Genomic DNA, 22,110 nt, shown 5'->3' with positions numbered 1-22,110 from the left:
AGATTAGACCATCCTGAAATAATATCTGCCAAGGCTCAGGGTGAGGAACGGTCTCTTCAAAGAAAGAACCAATGGACGCATGTCTTCTCTGATTTTCAGCACTAAACAACGATGAAGTGATAAACACCAAGATGCAGATAATCAGAGGACAAACGAGGCGACCAGTTAGCGATATTATCTCAGAGATGGTTTGACAAATGACTCCATTCATAATAACTAAACCCAGGAAAACACATTTTAAAATAAAAGGTTTCAAAAGGTGATTAATAAATTAAAATAATCACCTTTTGAAATACAGAATGAAAACCCTCAGCATCAGAGACCATACCCTCAATAACATTTTTTTAAAATACAGTATAACTGGAATAGTGTATGTTATACCCCAGCTCTTCATTTAAATCTAAAAATGTTTTTAAAAGGTGCACTTGAAACATTTAGAAGGACAAATCTTCCAAAATTAACCCCTGGCCCGTCTCTGAAGCGCCCGCATTGGTTGGTCTAAATGTAGATAATAATTATTACATGGGATTAAATGCCCAATTATTATTAACTGTATGTCCACAACTACAGGTCATGTTAGGATGACCTTCAAGGTAAGGATCAGTCTGGAAACTGGTAGTTTAGTATTAGTTGTTTGTTTTTTTTCTTCTACATGTGTGGGATATGAGCTCCATTTACTCTCCATCTACACTTAAATGGGTCCATCCATCTGGAAATGGTCTAACCATCGATGCCACCATGCGTTGCGTGCGTTAAAGCAACGTTAATACAACCACAGCGACAGGGACGGCGAACGTGAAGGATGGAGGAAGCAGCGAAAGTGTTTTCAGAGAGCAGTAAAATTGGAGGAACAAATATCCGTGTGTGTGTGTGTGTGTGTGTGTGTGTGTGTGTGTGTGTGTGTGTGTGTGTGTGAGTGTGTGTGTGTGTGAGGCTCTCGGAGACATCAGAACTTGAGGATGGAAAGTTTTTCATTTTCCTTTCACGTTTTTCTTCTTTATGTCGACACACATTTGTTGTACCGTACTTGAATTGTAAGACCGCCCTCAGTCACTTCCAGCAGTTATTACTTCATTCCATCCAACTCATCCATGTGAAAATGTTTATAAAGACACACAAACTAAAAGCAGTGCACTATGGGAGACGCCATGTATGTGTGTGCAAAAAAAAAAAAAAGTCCTTCAGTGGGTACTAGGTTGAAACATTCTCACATCATCTGCTTCTTGACCACTCAGACATCTTTTCAAACATCTTGCAGTGCTTCTCACCAATTATCTTGGAGTCTGCAGTGTTATCACAGATGGGAACGATGGCAAAAAAAAAAAAAAAAACATAAATAAATTGCTGCGGAGGCAATTCTTCTTCAATACCATCCATTCAGCGCTTGGCGACCTTGAGGACGTGGCACGGAGACTGTGAGAAACCGAAGCGCACACAGATTCAGTTCAACTGACAATTGGCAAAGAACTATTAATGTAAGCAAGATGATGCATCGCGGATCTGCCATGTAAAACACAGCACTGCTGGTAAAATTACTCAGCCCAATTGCACTGGCCATTGGTTGCATGCGTAATGGTCGGGGGAGTGTACGCGGCCCCGATGGAGTGCCAGGGCTCTGGTCAGCCCACCCATCGGAGACGTGCGGCCAAATCTGGCTTTGGCAGGCGCTTTTGAAACCCCGTTTCTACCTCAGCGGCGGTCGAGAGCGTCAACAGCTCCGTCAGACCACATATATACGCATGCAGAGCCTATGAATCAGCAGGACTTGGAGCGTTTCTGTGTGTGTGTGTGTGTGTGTGTGTGTGTGTGTGTGTGTGTGTGTGTGTGTGTGTGCGTCTAATGGGGTGTGATATGTGTTTGCGTAAAGCGTGTGTATGCAGCTGCTGCAGGTTTGACTTCAGATGTTTTTTTGTTTTTTGGGGGTGGTTTTCTTCTTCTTCTTTTTTTTTTACAGCTGACGTTTTCTCCATTTAATGGGACGGTTCACCCAAATGACCCCAAAACAAAACACATCTTCCCACTCACCTCTGCTGCTGCTTTAATGTGCAAAAATATGCAAGACGTCCGTCCTTGAGCTATCTGCTCCTGCACCAATAAAACTGAGGTGAACTGACTTTTATTTAGTTTCTGACGACGCTGAAAAATCACATTTGAGAAAATCAACACCAGCGTCTCCTCCCCAAACACAGTGTTCCTATTCCTCTCAATAAGCCACAAACCTCAGTGTTAACATTATTCATTGGGTCTATTTCTTAGGTGGAACATAGAACCATTGAAAACTCTCCACAGCAAGGTGACCAAGAGAAACAGAGATATTTGGATATATTACAGTTATAGCGGAGGATCCCAAAAATGTCCCAAAGAATAAATATGCTTTAGAATACATTTTGGGGAAATGTGTGGACTTTGTAAAACATATGAAGTCTTGGTTTTGAAATATATCTCCCTTGGAGCAAATACAATCACTGGAGAAATGGAACAACAAGCTCATTTTTCCAACCTTTACAGTATTTAAACGTAAAATATAAAAGTTTAATAAACTGAACTGGACAGTTGAAAGATAACATATATCAACGTTTCAATCAACTTTTATTCATATAGCGCTTAATCACATCTGATATATGATGGATAAAAGAGACCAAACTGGCAACAAAGCTCCCAGGAGGACAGTAAACAAAGTTCTTTTCTAATTTCTGAAGAAGCAGGAAGCTGAATTTCAAACTCTTACAGATCCTCATTTGTGTTAAAGATGTAAGCATGCAACTCTTAATCGTCATAAACAACAAAATGTTCCTTCATGGTTGAAGATAGAACACGTTCATTGGAGTTGCTGTCAGTTCTGTGTTCCATCATACAGGACATGATTGGCTGAAAGGATTGTGGCTTCAGAGTTAACTCAGATTCACCGCTGCCCTTTTGCACCTTGCTCTAAAAGCTCCCTGGAGCCTTCACTTTAGGAAGTTTGAAGCTCAAACCCCCCTCTACACACACACACACACACACACACACACACACACACACACACACACACACACACACACACATTCTCTATCTCTGCCCTCCCTCCATCTCTCTCTCTCTCTCTATTTCTCCCTCCTCTCAGCTCAAAACTATAAGAGCCAGACAGAAGTGCACACACACACACAAAATCCACATGCATGCACACACTCGCTGCACATGCATGGAGCTCCCACAGTAGAAAGGTGTGTGACTGAGAGGGACAGGGGAAGAGAGAGAGTTTGAACTGTTCCTCTGTAACTGAAGGAGAGCACCAGTGTGGAGAAGTTGCTTGAAGTGTGTTTCCAACTGAGGACTTTTTTCATCAGACCATGGAAGCCAGGAGGTGGAGGTGAAAGAAAAACACCCCCGTTTGGCTGAAGAGGACGACAGAGTTTCATGTGGAGGGTGACTGGACTCGGGTCATGGTGATATCCTGTGCGATCATCTGCTGTTGACAGGAGCTTCTGGTGCGTCTTGGATTTCCCGGGGATTCAAACTTTGTCGACTGAGCGGAGTGCGTGTGTGTGTGTGTGTGTGTGTGTGTGTGTGTGTGTGGGTGTGTGTGTGTGTGTGTGAATGAAGTGTGAGGAAGCAGGAAACATGTCGTACAGACATTTCAGTCACCTGCTGAGGGGAGTCAGGCTGCTGTGGCTGTGGCAAGGTGAGTCCAGACTCTGTGTCCAGGATGTTGGTGTGGGGTTGTTGTTGTTTTTTTTGGAGGGGGGGGGGTTCCAGCTGTCCACACAACTTTTTAAGTATAGAGCTGGTTATACAGTGTCTGTCCACTGCATGCTTTACATTAATCACATCTTTTTCCCCAGTCAAAATTTGATAAATTATGATGAATGTTTAGAACATGAACTGAGATTTTCAGTCACACAATTAAAAGTCATTAATTTATTCCTCAATATGGTAGTGAAGTAAAGGTATTTCAGAAGTTTTACTTTACAACTTTTAACTGTTAAAAGATCACAGCAGAGTTCCTCGTGCAATGCAAATGTGGGGGAAAAAAAAAAAAAACAGGAGATGAAAGCTCCCTCATGTGAGGAATCAGCTGAACACTGGATTTAGCTCAAAGAACACACGGCAGGACAAAAAGAAAGACAAGAAGCTAAAGATTAAAACAGGTCCGTCCAAATAACAAGGAAGCTATTGTGGAATTTTTGCACATTCAAAGTTCAAAATGTGGCTGAAAACAAAATGGGATGGATAGCTGATGTGTGTTCCCGTTCATCTCCTGTGTGTCCTCGGATCTATGGAGGAATCTCCCGAAGAGTTCAGCCGGTGCCTCCAAACATCCAAACAATGGTTCCCTAGGAGCGGGGGACTCGTGGCCCTGGAACTAATGTCGCCATTATGTTAATGCTTGGAATAACAGGAGGCAGACATTACTGACCTCACCTCAGAGCCGCTGTGTGGAGCCGATCGTCCTGCAGCCGTGGCCCCGATCGGGGAAAGCAAAGCCTTTTGGATATCAGTTGTTTGTAGAGGGAGAAGCAGAGAGAGAGGTAGCCGGTTATAATCAACACCCAACCTCTCACCCATTCAATGTTTTAATCTATTTATCATCCTTTGAAGCCAAAAATTCAAATTTGGAACTTGAAACTCATTTTGGAACTTTTCCAAAATGAGGAAGTGACCACGATGAATGTTTCCAGCGTTTCCTGAGTTGAACTGAATTGTCCTGAAACTGGATGGAAACGTTTAGCGAGCCCACTCCATCGCTGATTCCACCATATGGAAAAAAAACAACAACAAAAAAAACAACTCAACATGATCATATTTGTTTACCTCAGAGTTTGGATGCACAAAAACTTTTGAGAGTCTCATTCCAAATTGAAAGCGTGTGAAACGGACACTGACCGGATCGCTAAGGAATGTTTTGGGATTAGGGTGAAACTGATGTCACGTCAGCCTGAAAGCATCAATGGACCATCAGCTCACCCGTTCCTTTATCTACTGCATTTACCATCAAAATGCTCTTTCACTGTCGAACGACAGGAAACCCAAAGTTGGAAGCTTTGCTGTCTCCCTATGACGGAGTAGGTGGAGGTGTTGGCTCGGTGTTGGCGGCCGGTTGGAGCGAGATGATGATCGCGTCGTGACTCTGGACTACTCACAGTGGAGCTGGCAGGAACGTCTGCCGGGGCAAACCCCGCAGATCCCCTGTCCAAATATACAAGGCCGCTGGATCAACCGGCTTCAGCAGTGATGAAAAAACAACAGTAGCCGTCCCACACACCCGCCCGAGGGAGAGAGGGTCACTCTTGGTCCGGGGGAGACGCAAGAATCAAAGCACAAAAGAGGAAGGGGGGATGTTGGGGTTAGAATAACACAACAGACCTCATGCTCTCTGAAAATCTTCTAAATCAACCTGACCTTGGCTTGACTTTGGTGACAAGTGTGGACAGAAGGGGGGGGGACAGAAAATCAGTTCATTACAACTTTTTTTGTAACAAACCAAATCAAGATTTGCTTTTCAGCCACTGAACCCAGATGACTTTCAGGTATTTGGATGAGATTAGGGTTTGACATGTTTTCTGTCCTCAGGCATCTTCAGTCTGCACAACAACGACCGGCTGGAATGCAAGTTTCACACCTCGTGTGAGACGAGTCTCTAATCTCGCTCTCAGGGCGAATCAGACTCGATGACTGATTCATATTCAAATATTTCAACACGGATGTCATGTTGTTCAAATTCAGATTTAACCTGGGAATCTCCCTGTCTCGTAACACCTCCGTTGTACCTGGAGGACAAGTCAGAAGCTTAAAGACGCAGAGAGAAGGAACAAATCTGAAATATATCCAGGACAAATGAGCCATGCAGATCATGGGGTGCTCATCAGAACAGGGGGGGCCAGGAGGACGCTTGGACTTCAGGGACAGTTTCATGGCTTGGTCCTGCAAGGCGGAGGCACAGGAGGAAAATATCGAATTGTGGTGCTTTAGGGAAAATTGCATTGGCAGAAATTGGGTGAGGATGCAATGAAAAAGCAAAATAACAAAGAAGAAGGTTGTTAAAATAATGGAACATGTACATTTACGTCTCTACTGGGACTTAATAGTTTCATAGTTAAATGCTTCTCCATTAAAAGCCCCAGTAGAGGACGTCGAAGCAGACATCCCTCTCTAATGAATGAGGCACAGGTCTGACTTAAATGTGAAGCACTTGATTCCCCCTGAAAGCCCTGAATCAAAAGTGCCTGGATCCAGCCCTTGTTTTTGTAGGATCGCTCCAAATAAAGAAGCACATAAAACTATATTTTGACTTTGGGGCTGTGAATGAGACATGAGAGAAGACGGCGACGGCTGCCAAACCGTAATCACAAATGCAAATAAACAAACAGAGTGCAGCCTGGAGGTCTTTTTTTTTTTTTTTTTTTTTATAAATGGCATCCCTTCTGCAGTCTACTGTAAATCAATGTGTGCAGTGTGCACACACACACGTGTGTGTGTGTGTGTGTGTGTCGGTGTGTGGAAACAGGATAGGAGCTCAAAGACAGGTAGATTACTTTGGTCAGTCATCGGTCGGCTGAAGGGAAGGCCGGTCGGTGTCGGTGGTGATGACAGACTGACCCGTCCAGACCACACACAGGTCACAGACCGCCACGCTGACCCCTAGTGGCAGAATCCTAGAACTGCATGAGGACAAACAAGTGTTATGTCTGATTTTAAATGAAGCGCAGCAGAAAGGTGAATGAAAGGTCATCTATGAGATAACGTGAGATACTTAGAATTTCTTGTACACCTTCATTTCTTTACTGCTATGAAAATCCAAGAACAAAATCAGAAGATCCTCTGAATTGTTAGATAAAGTTTTGAACACTTTTTTTTTTTTTTTTGCAAAACTGTAGTTTATCCTTCATCTCTTAGACGGGAAATATTTCAGCAATAGACGTTTTAAAGGTCGAACTGAAGAGGATGAAGGATTCTTTGTTTGAAAGACACAGTTCAGGAAATAACTATCTGTTATTTTCAGCTTACAATACATGTCGACCTTTGACCCCGGAGAAGTCATAGCTGTTAATGAAATGAGGTTTCTTGTTGTGCTGCATACCGTTGCACCTCAGTCATATTTAAGTCAGGAGGTTTTGCTAGTCAAAGCTGATTGGTTCAGCAGAAACCCCACAGATAGAATAATGAATAATCAGCTGTCAGTCTTTACACCTACGCTATGCTATAAAAAATATTTTTATGCGTAAACTCATATACCTATACGTGCACTCACTTGTATTTACAAGTGTATCACATCATTATATCAATTAATGTAAACTAAGATGTCAGTATAATTCAATGTAATGCAAAAAAAAATTCAATGCAATACAAAAAAAAAAGCAGCAGCACAAACAACGAAATACAAAAATATAACTTTCAAGAATGTAGTTTTCATTGCATGGCTGCATGAGATTTATCTAGATGTATCAACTAATCTGGTATCTGTGAGAAAACAATTATTGAATGAGATGTATTGATTAAAGTTGGTTTCATGAGTACTGGTACATAAAACATGTACTGTGCACCAGGACGTGACAAAGAGGTGCAAACTGCATTGAGGTGACGTAAAACGGTCCCCCATCCCCTCCAGATTAAAATGATGGTGGGATCCCTGCATGTGTGTGACAACGTGGCCTTGCTTGTGGTGAGAATAACCTCTTTTGTCGAAAAATACTTTAAAAAAAAACCCCAAGATGAGCAATTTTGTTCTACTAAGCTTTGCTTTTATGAGTTCTCCTTTAGTAAATGCAACCATATGCTTCACTGGAATGAGATCCAAGAAAAGGAAAGGGGGCCGAATGACAAGTGACCCCAAGAAACACTATAGAAACGGTTTGGCAAGAGCAGAAACTAATGTAGCAACCAAATGACTTCACATTGAACACTGTGACTCCTGCCTCTCCAACCATTCATCGCCATGTGTGTGGGTAACCGCTTAGGCAACACGCTGCACATGGAAAGAAAGGTTTTTTTGGGGGTTTTTTTAACACAAAACAGACCAATTGGATTGCTTGTAAGGGGCAGTGGAAATTAATTAAACCTGATTAGTGTTTCTACTCCAAATCCTCCCATGGGAGCGTCGCCGATCCAGCCGACCGGCTTCCCCCCGCCAGCTGCAGTGACATGGAGGATAAACAACGCATCACAGCGAGGGGGGAAAACTGCAGAAACGGTTTCAGTGTCTGTGACAGGAGAAAGAGGAGTATTAATGATATCAACAAAATTGACAGGAGGCTTGAAGAAGCAGAAATGAACCTTTGAGCTCAAATCTGGTTTTGTGGTTTGCGGCTATACAGTTCAAACAATCCAAACTCCACACACACACACACACACACACACACACACACACACACACACACACACACACACGTGTGCATCAGGTGGAGGAGTTGGAGTCGCAAAAACCTCTGCGGTTGCGGTCAGCAGATGGGAGGCTCTCCAACACAGAGGGGAATAAAGCACGTCCTCCCTGTGACACTAAAATGTAATTAATGAGGACCAGTCATCCGCTATCTTGGGGCCAATTACAGGAAAAAAACAAAAAAATCAATCAGGAAGTTGACATCCCATCTTTTGCTTTCCACCCCAGGTTCACATTTCCCTTCAGCTCCATCTGCTCTGTCGTTAGGGAGCAAACTGGTCTGTGGGCCCATAACACAAGGTTAGATTGAGATGACACCCAGGAAATGGGTCCCAAAGGAGCCTGAGGAAAGTCAAGGAAGTAAATGAATGTGGGGGCGTTATGAACAAAGAGGATCGATAAGGAATATAAGAAGAGAAAGAAAAAGATTTGGATCTGCTGACCTGCAGCAGGACAATGTCTTGGATCATTAAACAGGATTGATATTGTTCTCATTTTTGTCTAGTATGAGGCTACCGCCTAAAAAAAATCCATTTTCCACCTCCTGTAAAGCTCACTGTTTAATATCCTACAATTAAATCATTGGATTCTTAAAAAAACCTGAAAAAGTGTAAAAAAATAACCATCTGACATTAAGAACACACGCCAGACGACGTCCATGAAAACAAAGCAAAGACGATGAGGCAGAGAAGAAGCAGGGAGGCGGAGGCGTCTGTGAGAACTCACTCCCCCCTTGCTTTTTTGACATTTGTTTTTTGGGATGTTAAATGTGAAGCCATAATTTCATGCACATAAAAATGCACACATTGTTAGCAGAGAGCCCAGTGGGCTTCCTCAAGCTGCAGCCATGACAGCGTGATCAAAAAAGCTCCCTCACCATGTTAACAAGGGAAACGTATTGTTTCATTCAGTGTAGTTATGACCAGTGACAGGTGGACGGATTGCAGATACGTATGCGTCAGATTAATAAATGTCATGCACTAAATTATGCTTTAAATCAGGTTAATTTAACCACTAGTGTTTGGTAAAACTCAGACAGGTCAGTTATTGTGAGTGTTTTTGAACAGTACTATCAACAGATGTGTTTGGCTGGGCTTCGGTCCACTGTTTGCTTTATCTTGATGATAGAAATCCAACTGAAGACGGCAGTTTTGCAAAGGTGCTGATGTGCGTACAAAATGCACAATCATAATCACGTCCACCTCCTGTGTAAGCAATGCAAAATAAAGGCATGTGTGTTGCAGCTGCAGGATGATTGTAGGAACAAGCAGCCAACCAGAATCTAGACTTTTTGGATGAATTTGCCCAGACATGTCAAACAGAGCATAATGGAGCCTTCTGATTGGATAACTGTGATTATTTAAATATTGTTTTCTGACATTCCCTTGTTCTGCAGCGGTGTTTGTCGCTGGAGCTGGCAGTAAACAGTGGGAGGTGCCGTTCGCCTCCTCCTCGAACCTCAGCGAGAGCCTGCAGTGGGACCGGGACTGTCAGTACCCACCCCAACAGGACAGAGTGAGAATCACAGCAGACGTTCCCCCAAGACTGGACGGCACCTGGGTGTCGACGAGGTGAATTTATTGATGAAGCCGCTCTTAATGAACTGACATAGCAACGTAGAAAATAATTAACTAGAGCAAACCCATTTTACACATCACTTGTACAACCAAACCCATCCGACCTGAGATTCTCACAATAACCTGATTTAAGTGAAACTAAATAAAAGGTGAGGGCCTTTTCACTTATTTTTTGTTTTTCTTTACAAAGGCAACAAAACACAAGAACAATTCAAAGATAAAAAGGGATTAAATCAAGACAATAAAATAACAATAAAAGAGCAATTAAAATGAAAAAGTCAATTAAACAGGAGAATAAAATAAAGTAAAACCACTGATTTAAAAAAAAAATGCAGAAAATGAAAAAACAAATTCAGGAAAATCCTGCAGTGAACAAAAATGTCTTTAGCCCTGATTTAAATGAAGTGACTGCTGGAGCAGATCTCAGGTAGTCAGGCAGTTTGTTCCACAGGTGAGGAGCATAATAGCTAAATGCTGCTTCACTTTGTTTGGGGTTGAAAAGGGGTTTGGTAATGGGGGCAGGTCTCTCTACATTCAGTGCGGCAGCAGCCACATTAGGTCTAATAGAATAAATAAATAAATGCATGCATACATATATTTTCATTTCATACATTAAATGTGCACAAACTAATTCCCTCCGTTAATTATAATGACAGACGTACATCAGGCCTGAGGCATCACTGACAGCTCTACTGACAATGACAACTTAATGTCTGTGGTGCTCAGATGACAGAATGTCTCTCTACAAATCAAAGTTATAGAAAACAGCATGCATGCAATTATTTCATATATGCAAGCTGTACTTCTGCAAGTCCCGTATAATTATATCTCACTGTTATAGTTTTATATATTTCTGCTCATGCAGTAAAGCCCAGTGTCTTTCATCCAGCTGACAAAACTCACAAATGAACGACTTTACAACAGTTGAAAGAGACATCATAAAATGTACTAATGCATTATTGATTCAGGCGTTTTCCATCTGTGAGTCTAACTATTGTGAAATGAGGAGTAGTTCAAACGCCCTGTGAAATAAAGCCAAGTAAATTAAATACACTTCTTAAAATCACAAGGAACAACAACAAAAGATGAAACCAGAGTAAAACTAAAAGCATTACGGTGATAATTACAAGCACAGAAAAATACACCCATGACAAAAAAAAACCAAAAAAAACTTCACTGCTGCTGAAAGTTTTAGAGCAGAGATACTAAACACGGGGAGTGAGAACAGATGGTTCGCTTTGTTCTGAATCGAGACGGCATAAATGAACTAAAACATGCAAAATGCACATGGGTGTTTTCTCCATTTTCATATCACGTCATTAGACCGTACATGAAAAACAGTGTTGATGAAGAGTGTTTCCCAGGAGGTTCCACTCATAGCTCCAGTTCCAAAAAGAAGTTTATTTATTGAGAACTCTGTTCTGGATCGTTTCTGCCACCTCTGGTTTTAAGTGTTGCTTCCGGGGGAAAAAAAACAGAAAAAACAGGCAGCTGTTTTCAATGAAAAATTCACAAAACCCTGTAGAATGTATCAGCACCAAGAAACAGACAGAAAGAGTTAGCAACGTCTCTGTGAACACGGTGAAACTTAAGATTGGGTACAGACCAAAAACGAGAGCTCAAAGGAGATTGAATTTTGGACATTAAAATCTGTCAGGGGGGTATAAAACGCAGATTTTCTCTAGTTTGAGTAGTTCTGTTGTCCCCTGTTAGTCATTTGTTGCAGTCAAATATTATAGAGAAAAAAGTATTTAAATGTTTAAAAAAAATTAGCAATAATAAAATACTGTGACAGAGAAATGTTCAGCGATCTGAAGGTTCCAGATGATGAAGATTTGTCCTTAAGGACTTTTTTGACACAACTAATCTCTCATTTCATGCCTGGTTTTTGTTTTTTTTTCAGATGTGAAGTTCGGCCCGGCCCAGAGTTCCTCACCCGCTTCTACACTTTTCACCCCAGCCGTCACTTCCAGGCCCTCCAACACTTCTACGCCGACAGCGTCTGTGGAGAACCAGCCTACTCGCTGGTCATCAGGGGGAGGGTCCGGCTGCGACAGGCGTCCTGGATGACCCGTGGAGCTACTGAAGCTGATCATCACCTCAACAAGGTGGCCATCGTGGTCCACAGCCTGGCAGCGAAGCAGAGGCTGTCCTCCAGGCTGCCTGAGAGCTGCTCGGGGGTAACCCTGGGTCGACTGGTGTTGGGGAAGCCTCATGAGCTCTATAACACCAGGGCAGGGAGGGGGTGCTTGGCAGCGATGGGCTTCTCCCTGATGGAGATGGGACTGATACGGGTGGAGACACGGCACCACATCCATGGAGGGAAGGTCCAGGAGCTGTTCTTGGGGGACATTCACACCGACTGGACACAGAGGGGTCGCTACAGGCCTACAGGATACCAGCAGCCGCTGCAAAGCGCCATGGTGAGATAATACTGTGTGTCATTAAATGTTTATACACCAAAGATAAAACAGAACCGTTTTAATAACAGGTCAGTTGTTCCAATCTTAAATGAGATGGTTGACTCATTTTGTGTGATTGAAATTAAGGTGGCAGAGAATTCAGATAAGATAAGATAAGATAAGATAAGATAAGATAAGATAAGATAAACCCTTAATTGTCCCACAGTGGGGAAATTTGCATGACTGCGGCAGCTATACATGTAATTGTTAATTGACTTGAAATCTAAAACACCTTCGCTAGAAGAGATAATGAAAAATTTGATGAACAAATTTTATATTGGTCCAACAATCAGCTAATTGAATGATTTTCTCAGACTTTGATCAAATAGGTTTGGGTTAACTGTTACCTGAATAAAATAAAATAAAATAAAATAAAATAAAATTAAATTAAATTAAATTAAATTAAATTAAATTAAATTAAATTAAACTACAATAAACTAAACTAAATTAAATTAAATTACAATATTTTTTAATATTTCTAAATAATATTTCATAATTAATTTCCCTGACGGAAACCTCCTTAAGGGATAAATAAAGTTATATTCTACTCTACTCTACTCTAATAATAAGGAAATAATGCAAAATAAAAGGTTTATTATCTATTAAATGACACAGAAAGTATCACATCCTCCTTCTCTTTGCAGCATCACATCCACCCCTGCCCCGTGTGCGCCCTGGTGTACCGCTCCTCTGAGCAGCGCCCCCCAGTGTTACCCAGCGGCCCTGCAGCTCCTCTGTCTCTGGCCGGTCGCTGGGTCAGCCAGCGCTGTGAAACCCGTCCTAACGTCCTCTTCCTCACCAGAGACTTCACCTTCCATCCCGACCAGCAGGCGTGGGAGGGTGTCTACCGGCACTACTTGGACCCCGCCTGTTCTCAGCCCACTTTCACTCTGAGAGCCTTGGGCCACTACGCTCAGGGAAACCCTTCCACCAAGGTCTCAGGAGCCACCGAGTTCGTCTTTAAGGTCACAGAAGTGAGAGTCACAGCAGAGGACAAGTCCACGGCAAAGCTGCTGAATGCAACCAGGCCTGGGAAGTGTGGTCGTACTGGAGGTTGGGAGGTGGGGGCGGAACAGGACTTGACCTCCACGGACGGGTGCACCTTCCTGGGCATCAAGCTGCCACATAAGGAGTATGAGCTGTTCAAGGTTGAGCTGGACCACAGGAAACACCTGCTGCTGTTCACCGGCAACAGGCCGACTGATGGGTCCAGTCCAGACCGACCACAGAGGAGACCCACTTCCTTTCAGGCTCCCATGGTGCTTTGCAGTGGAGAGGAGACACAGCCGCTGCAGCGCCGTGGCTCAGGTTTTCACAGCAATCAAGTTCAGTTAGCAGCCAGTGGGACAGAGAGACTGGCTCATCTGGTTTTACTGGTGCTGGGGTCTGCGCTCTGCAGCTGGGTCCGTGTTTTTTAAGGATTGTTCCAAATCAAGCCTGTTCCACAGCTGGAGTCATTGATCGACATTGTTCTCTAGCAGCCTTTTTTTTTTTCACTTTTACTCCATATAATGATGACCACATGTGTGATGGTCAAGAAAAATCACGAGACACTCCACAGAGCTGATTTTTTTTTTTTTTTTAAATATATGGCTTTCAGCCACTGCCTGTAGCCGTTCACTTCAATGATTCTTAAAGCTGCATTTCTACTTAAAAACGTATCTGTATATAAACCAGCAATATATGCAAGTGCCATCATTACAATATGTAAAAAAATATATTCTTATAAACCCGTGTTCCTTTTGTGTAACAATCAGGTGTTCTCATTTTACAGATTAATTCCTTTCTGCAAATTTTTTTGGGCAAATGCAGCTTTCTTAACACACTATTGAGACAAAACTAGATCACAGTGTTGAAATGTGGATCAGTTATTTCCACATTAAAGATGAAGCCATGGACATTCCAGTGGACATCAAATGAGATTTTTATTTTCATCTGATGCAGCGTAACTAATGCACTTTGTACAGAACATTGTTTCAACATACTGGAGAGAAATTAAGCTGGAAGTAGACGAGCAGTAATCAGCACTCTGATGGCTGCCATCTTCATCGGTCCAAAGCCACTGTGGTTTGAAATGTTGTTTTGTCCTTATCCTTCTTCAAGGCAGCAGTCAGTCCAAGGAAATCAAATGAATATTTATTTTAACCCTTTATACTTTACTTTATAAAAAGAGGAAATTTTTTGCTCCAATATTCTAGTTAGGTTTGACTCATAAGAGGTGATTATTTTCTATGTGTATTAAAAATGGCTTTTCATAACACCTTTTGTTCAGTCTATAAAACAAATCAATGCATCTAAGGACAAAATTCCATTCTAACAACAGCATGCTAAATAGAGTATTCACAATGATGACACGAAGAAATGTTCCTAGTTTCACAAGTAAGCGTGCCAACTTTAAAAAAGACCTTCCTTTCCACTTGTTCCGCTATCGATCACCACAGCGTGTCATCCTTTTTGCATTATAAATGAAATTTCATATTTGTTTGGTTAAGATTTTTGCATTAACAAATATAGAGAAAATATTTGCTTGTGTACTTAATTCTTTGCAGGACTGCAGGGGAGTTTATCCCCGGGGAAGTTGGGCAAAATCATGATACAATCATGATACGATCATCAGCGTGCATCCCTGGGACACAAGCTTTACATACTTACAATAAAAGAAATCAATGCTATCTTTTTTTGTGATATAATATTGGGGAAAAATGCACTTCCATTCAGCAAAAATATTCACAATTAAATTAAATTTCGAACCTGGAAATCAACATTATGTTCTGATTTTGCGCGAGTTTCTCGTCACGAGACTCACCTGCGCAGTTCAGTCTTATTAGAATGGACCAAACGGCAACACGACGCCTGCTCGTTTTACACACTGCAGTGAGAAAGCGAGAAGTAGTATATACAGTATATATGTATTACGTATCACCAAGCCTCTGAAAAAGATGCAAAAGTAGTACTATTACACTACTAAACTATTGAGTAAAAAGCAAAAGTGAAAAAAAAAGTATTACATCGTTCTTTATTTCTAAAACTTTTTTTCTTAAGAATGACTACCAGGCTTTAACATTTTGATAAAAATAATTTGTAAGTAAACTCTTTTTTTTGTTTTTACTTATGTTTTTACTTAAACATTTATGATGTTGTTGTAAAGAAAATCATTAATATTAATAGTTTATTTAGTTTTAATATTGCACCATTGGCAGAACTCAATCCTTGATACAGTTTCTGCCGTATTTCCTGTTATTACTTTTGGGATGCACAAACTTTTGCTGAAGCGCATCCCAGGGATGCACTACTTTCTTGAGGTAAAATGAACTCTGTATACTTATGGACAATTTAGAGTCATCATTTCACTATTATTTCATACACTTGGATACACTATCAGAGGAAGATTGAGCAGCTGGATGGACTCCATTCAAACTCCAAAGACAAAGGTTTGGGTCCCGTGTTGCTGCAGAGTGACAGTGTGTAGGTCTGAGGAGGAAAGGTCAGTCAGATTAGTCCTCTGGGGACCATGAAATGCCACGGCAATCTCTCTAATTGCAGTTGAGATATGTTCATTCATGAGTCAGATTGTTCCTGTATAGATTCAGCTGGATTTAGTCGTCCCTCCGGTCGTCATACCGGTCTGATTTAAAACCCAGACAGCGGCTAAAGCGTACTACTGTTTGATTAATAACCGTCATGTGGCTCACACATTGCACAAGACATTCCAGTGGATGTCAAACTACTGAAAACACAGAAGCATATCAGATTGGATGCTCAGTGTTTCATGAGAATGTACAGCTGTCAGCCAACAGAAGACATTTGTCAGCCTCTCCGACTAATGAACCGAGAGGAGCAGCGGCGAGGAGACGACAGAGGAATACGCGTCGCTCCAGAGGTTCAGTGTTGTGACTAAAGCAAGTGGAGCGTCACACTCCACTGTGAGATAACCTCCATTTGTAAAACTGTGACTCCTGCTTAAAGAATTACATTTATATAATTATATTTATATAATTATTATGTTATAATTAATTATATTTTTATATATTATATTTTGCTCACTGCAGTTGAGAGATGATCCAAAAAATATTTTAAACAACTAAAATATAAATACTATTATTTATACTAAAATTTATACTAAAATACTAAAAGGTTTGTGAAGTTAGAATATTTATTATGTGGGGTTGTCCTCCGGACAAAATGACCTTCCAGAGTTAACAAAACATTTCCATGGAAACCACACAAAGTTGTCAGGCTTATTCCTGTACATATAAAAACTCCTGAAGCAGCTTCAGCAAAGCTTTGTGGAGGGGTGGGACACGGTACAGGAAGCCCAACGGATATTTGTTGTATTGTTCTACATTAGCTGACATGTGATCTCTGCAGAAAACCGTTCCAGTCTGGACGTACGTTTCTGTCCACCCAGTGAATTTAAACCTGGTAGTCAGTCTCAGCTTCTATCTTCATATCCTTGTTTCTAATTTTGTCTATATGCTGTCTGATAACGGTCGGAAACAAAGCCATCACAGTTGTGCAACTGACACAAAAACAACACAATGAAAACATAGATTAGAGGTGCTTAAAGAAATAAATGACACAAACCAACAAATTGGGGGCCGTAAATTAGCTACACTATTGTAGGAGGGGTGATGCAATCTTAGAAATGAATAAATGTGGGATAAGAAAAACGAAAACTTAAATCCATGATTACATTTTGAGGGCAAGAGGGTGTTACTTGGCTCTATTTTATCTAAATAGTGGGGACAGAAATGAAAGAAGTAAAAAAAAAGGAAAGAAAGAGGTGCTCCTTTCCAGAGGCTACATGCTGTTCCTATTAACTCCAGAGAGAATGGTGATGGCAGCTACAAGCCCCATGAAGTCATCCCTTTAGGCTTGGATGGAGAATATACTGTAGGTCTGTACCCCTCCAGCCAAAACACAGAGAACACAGATTTAGATGAAGAATAAGTGGAAGTGGATAGCTGTCATCTATCAGTGTGCAGAATCATTAAATACACCTGATAAATCCCACTTCTCTACCAGAGAACCTTCATGGTTCCACTCAAGTCATGTGGTAGAAATGGCTGGGTGCTAATAATGACTGAGGAGGGCGAAGGGCAACAGAGTTTTCAGTCTGTGGTTTCTGTTGTGTGCCATAGAGCAGAAAGACTCTTTGTACAGAGAAGCACGACAAATTGTTGGCAGACAGACTTATTGGATATATCAACTGAACAGAAACAGAACAGAAAGGAAGATTAAGCACAGGCCTAATTTAGTTAGAAAAATGAAAAGAAAGTATGACTAGATTACACATAGATGTGTGTATATTGACTAAAAACTAAAGGGGGTAGGGATATGGGCTGACCTAGAGCAAGAAACAGACTGAAAGATCAGTAATAAGATCTAGAAATCAGTTTAATTATTTCCTTATTGCAATGGAGGCTGAAGAGCGTAAGTGACTGGTGAGATTGAGTGAGTCCTGCGGGAGCGTCTATCCTCTGCTGACAGAAACTGATGAAGCATGAGTGATGAACACTGAAGCCTGTGGATGGAAAAGCGGTCCTGAACTCAAGAAGGTAACGCACCGACATGAAAAAACCTTCAGGAAGTACACAAACAGGAAATACTGAACATTAGGAACCACAGGAAGGAGACCCGGGACTGACTTGATCACTCCATGAGGGTCAGGTGTTGGGCGGGCAAGCAAGCAACCAGGTGTTTGGAGCCACACCCACAACACGTACATATATAGACATGTAGAAGAAGAGGGGAGGAGTCATGGAGGAAGCACATCTGCTGCGTCTCATGTTGCATACAGTATTCCAGTATGAGTATACATACTACAATACATTATACTGTACTTAAGTACACTGATTGGATACTCAAAGTGGAGTTAAGAATGGACACAATGGACACTTCTCACATTCATTGATTTTTATAGTGGGTACACAATAATAATAAGAGAAAAGGCAATGAGATTTATCAAGACTATGAAAATTACAACGCAGGAAGTGACATTAAAAGTGTCAAACAATAGAAATACAGTGTTGAAATCCACCCTCAACACCACAGAAAAACACAGGAACGCTATGACAACCAGAACCTTTGTTTACCCGTGCTCACAGCTTGTGCGTTAAGCTATGGTACAATGGTAAATTTTTGCATTTTGCTCAGGACGTAAAAACATGTTTTTTTAATGATGACTTAAATTTCACAACTGATCAAGTAGGTGAAATGTTCCAGATTACAAGTTACATTCCTGCAGCAAACTAAAGGATTACTGACAGTCTGAAGGGCCCGAATTCAGAAAAAACAGAAGAATGTTGAGTTCTTCATTTGATTTTGTTTCACTTCTCTGAAAAACGACTATAAAAGAGCCAACATATTCAGGCAGAATGTTCCTATGGACCATTAAGAAAAAAGGAAAACAAAACAAGCCCAAAGGAGTTTCCTTTCACTTTAACCAAGTTTCCAAACCACATACAGTTTGGTGGTTCAGTCTGACAAATGTTCTGGTAAAAGAAAGACACTGTGCTGCTTTTGGACAGAGACTCAGTAGAAAATACAGCAGAGGTCACATCTCCTGCTTCCCCAATAAAATCATGCATATGTAGTTAATGCGCACACACACACACACACACACACACACACACACACACACACACACACACACACACACACACACACACACACACACACACACACACACACAGATGACATCATTGGTGGACTACGGGTAACGTCCAACCATCTTGTTCATTCAGATTTCAGAGTCTTTTGAGAAAGTGATATTATTTCTATGGGGATATGAGCTGCAGCTGCCTCATAAAAGATAACATCAGTCAGTGTTGGCTGGATCAGCCGAAACAAATGACTTTCTATTGAAAGATTTGTCCTCTTGGCTTTGGGACAAATGAAAATGTGTTTTGCCCACGGAGCTGCAGCATAAGGCATAGACTTCACTTTCCTACTTGATCTGCTGCCAAAAATAAATAAAGATTTGTCTATGACCTCATGCTCGTATGCCGAACCAGCTATTGAGCAGATCCCAACTGTCCAACGTCACACTCCAACACCTAATTTACTTTTCTTAAAATAAACTCCTCATCGATCAGGACACCAGCAGAAGAGGTACTGTACTCTTGTTAATACTAGGGTATAAAAATACTTAATCGCAGGTAAATGTCCTGCATTAATAAACCTGCTGAAGTACAAATACAGACCTATAAACTATGACTTAATAAAGGCACATACATCTACTCATTTTGCAAAAGAATTCCTGCCTGAAAATGATTGTATATACTGTATGTATATACGTATATATATTATACAAAGACACGCACACACGGAGTGTAAAATGGAAACACTCCTGTACTTACTCCTATCCTTATAGATCTATATTTTACTGTTCAAACAGGTCGAGCTGGAACGTTTGTTACTTTATTTAAAGTTCAATTGTTTAGTTTAAGGTTGACGAAGCTCTAAGGGCTCACAAGGAACAGGTTGTGAAATGACAGGTTCCTCTAGCTAATGTTAGATCATTTGAACTGTCTGTGCCAGAAGCAGACATTTAAGAAAAAGACTGGGAACAACATAATGATATTTGAAGAGTGAAGGCGACCCCACTTAAATCTAAAACTAAAGCTTTTAAAGCCATTCAAAAAACGATCAACTAAAGGGCAGGTTGTTGAGTTTTCTGACGTGTAGTCTTTAGTCTACATTGCTGATGCTGACTTTAAATCTGAGTCAAAATGACTTCAGTCTCCATGTTGGTGAACGTCTCCATGAACATAAATGCATTGTTGGTTTGTTCTCTGCTCAGACGTTCACAGAGATGTGGATCAAAGTAGGACTAAATGCTGCAGATGACAGAAAAGACAAAAAGACCACATGAAGTCTGACATCAGAGCAAATTGTTCACTTAGTCTGATATTTACTGAGATTATGACATGACGTGAAATCTTAATCTATGGGGTGTTAATGTAACATTTTACAGGCCGTTCACCTGAGGCTAAATCCTCTTGCCATGTTCATGTAATTCTCTGTGATCCTGAATCCCAATTAATTTAGGCTCATAGGGCTAAATATTAACCAAAAAAATATTTATTTTTTTTATTTAAAAAAAAAATTTATAAACTGGTTTGATCCCCGAAGGGAAATTAAGAACACACACTCTATCTAATGATTCAAACGCATGCATACATATACATGTATATTTGTGAGTACAGGCCCCTGTATCACACACACACACAATGGGGCCTGTAGGCATGCAGGGGAGGTAGAGTGGCAGGCTGCTCCTTCTTGGTGCAGCTCAAATGAGCAATTTGTAAATGGGACGGTACCTTGCTCAAGGGTGCCTCGGCAGTGCTCCAGAGGTGAGCTGACACCTCCCACTGTCAGCTCACCTCCGGGTATTTTTTTGGGGGGCGGGAGTGGGAATCGAACCGCCGATCTTAAATCATAGGACGACCCGCTCTACCGCCCGCTTTACCACTGAGCCCCTAGTCCTGTTGATTTCTTATTTTTTCATGATTAACCCCCTTTTTTTGTTTTTTTGGGCAAATTCCACAGCGAGTATAGTGATGAAATCACTTTTGCCGCATGTAAAAACATCAAATGGACAATCACATGAACGTCAGTATGGACAATCTATTTTACATTTTACTGTTGCCTTTGGGACTCATTTAGACAGAAACAGTCCTCTGAAGAGCTGCTTATCACTACTGGCAGTTTGTTAAATCAGCTCACGTTATTATTCTAAGGTTAAGCTCACATTAAAGTTTGGGAAGGCTTTTGCTAGAAAAATCTGCCACAGGTCAGTTGTTCCAGACTGTACTCCATCACTGCCAGTCGTCCTGCCCCCAGCCTCTCCGACAGGCTGCAAATCCTTTTCAAACACCCCGAGACTCTGACATGGACCTCTTGTAAGAGAAAAAATTTGCATGAGATTGGCCTAGTTCTATGCCAAGCAAACATGCTATGCACAGTATTCTGTTTCACTTTGTACAACTTTGAGAAGGAAAATAAATTGAGGGCACATATAAACATGCCAAATATTTAAAACATGCAGATGAAGCAGGAGGTGAATTGTTTTCTCAGGGTACCTTAACAACGGTGTAAAGCGATACTCATCGAGTCGCCAAAAGTAATTATAACACGCTGTTAACACCAAGAAGGAAAGTATGTCTAGCCGACACATAATTACACATTTTATTCTTTTCTTTTATTCATTTTACGATGTCAAAGCACAGCCAGACTTCAATGAGCACCAGCTTCACTCAGACAGGGTGGGTGTGAGGTGAGATGGTTAAAGATCAATCAGCACGTTTGGACATGAACCAGCGTCACACGTCAGGGATCAATGGACCGAATATGTTAAAGTCAGAAAGAATAATAATTAGGTCACCTAATATGTTATGGGAATATAATGCAATCTTACATAAACCCTCTTTTACAGTTTTTCTTTTCCTGACATGTCAGAGAAGCTGCATTTCTTAACGCCGGTGTTGTGTTTGGGGCCCTCTCTATGAGAGAAAACACACCCTCCCATACCGGAGTGAGTTTGCCCATTTAGCATTTTGTCTCTGGTGCCCTCCTGATGCTACCCCCTCAGTCCAAAGTTTGACATCACTCACTTAATGTCAGCTGGGATAAACTCAAGCCATTCACGATGCTGTAAAGGACACCTGGCCATCGACATTTGATGGGTGAAGGAGCAGCGGGACTTTTCTTG

At 41.3% G+C, this 22,110-nt stretch overlaps 1 protein-coding gene across 1 annotated transcript; it reads left to right on the top strand.

Moving 5' to 3' along the window:
- The first annotated feature begins 3,167 nt into the window (after positions 1–3,167).
- On the top strand, positions 3,168–14,653 carry apcdd1l (adenomatosis polyposis coli down-regulated 1-like). The gene is made up of 4 exons (XM_068315645.1): positions 3,168–3,661; positions 9,753–9,927; positions 11,837–12,356; positions 13,040–14,653. Exons 1-4 carry the CDS (start codon positions 3,577–3,579, stop codon positions 13,811–13,813), a joined length of 1,554 nt encoding a protein of 517 aa, XP_068171746.1. The 5' UTR covers positions 3,168–3,576; the 3' UTR covers positions 13,814–14,653.
- The last annotated feature ends 7,457 nt before the right edge of the window (positions 14,654–22,110 follow it).

This window comes from Antennarius striatus, chromosome 5 (genome assembly GCF_040054535.1).
Source record: "Antennarius striatus isolate MH-2024 chromosome 5, ASM4005453v1, whole genome shotgun sequence".
In the NCBI taxonomy this organism is placed as follows: domain Eukaryota; kingdom Metazoa; phylum Chordata; class Actinopteri; order Lophiiformes; family Antennariidae; genus Antennarius; species Antennarius striatus.
The sequence above is the reverse complement of the archived record's forward strand: the minus strand, read 5'-3'. Positions and strand labels throughout refer to the sequence as shown.

Bases quoted from the DNA above. Each gene is read 5' to 3' on its own strand.
- apcdd1l (XM_068315645.1), top strand. From the start codon at position 3,577: ATGAAGTGTGAGGAAGCAGGAAACATGTCGTACAGACATTTCAGTCAC. The intron at 9,928-11,836 runs GTGAATTTATTG...TTTTTTTTTCAG, and splicing joins GGCACCTGGGTGTCGACGAG to ATGTGAAGTTCGGCCCGGCC. The intron at 12,357-13,039 runs GTGAGATAATAC...TTCTCTTTGCAG, and splicing joins AGCCGCTGCAAAGCGCCATG to CATCACATCCACCCCTGCCC.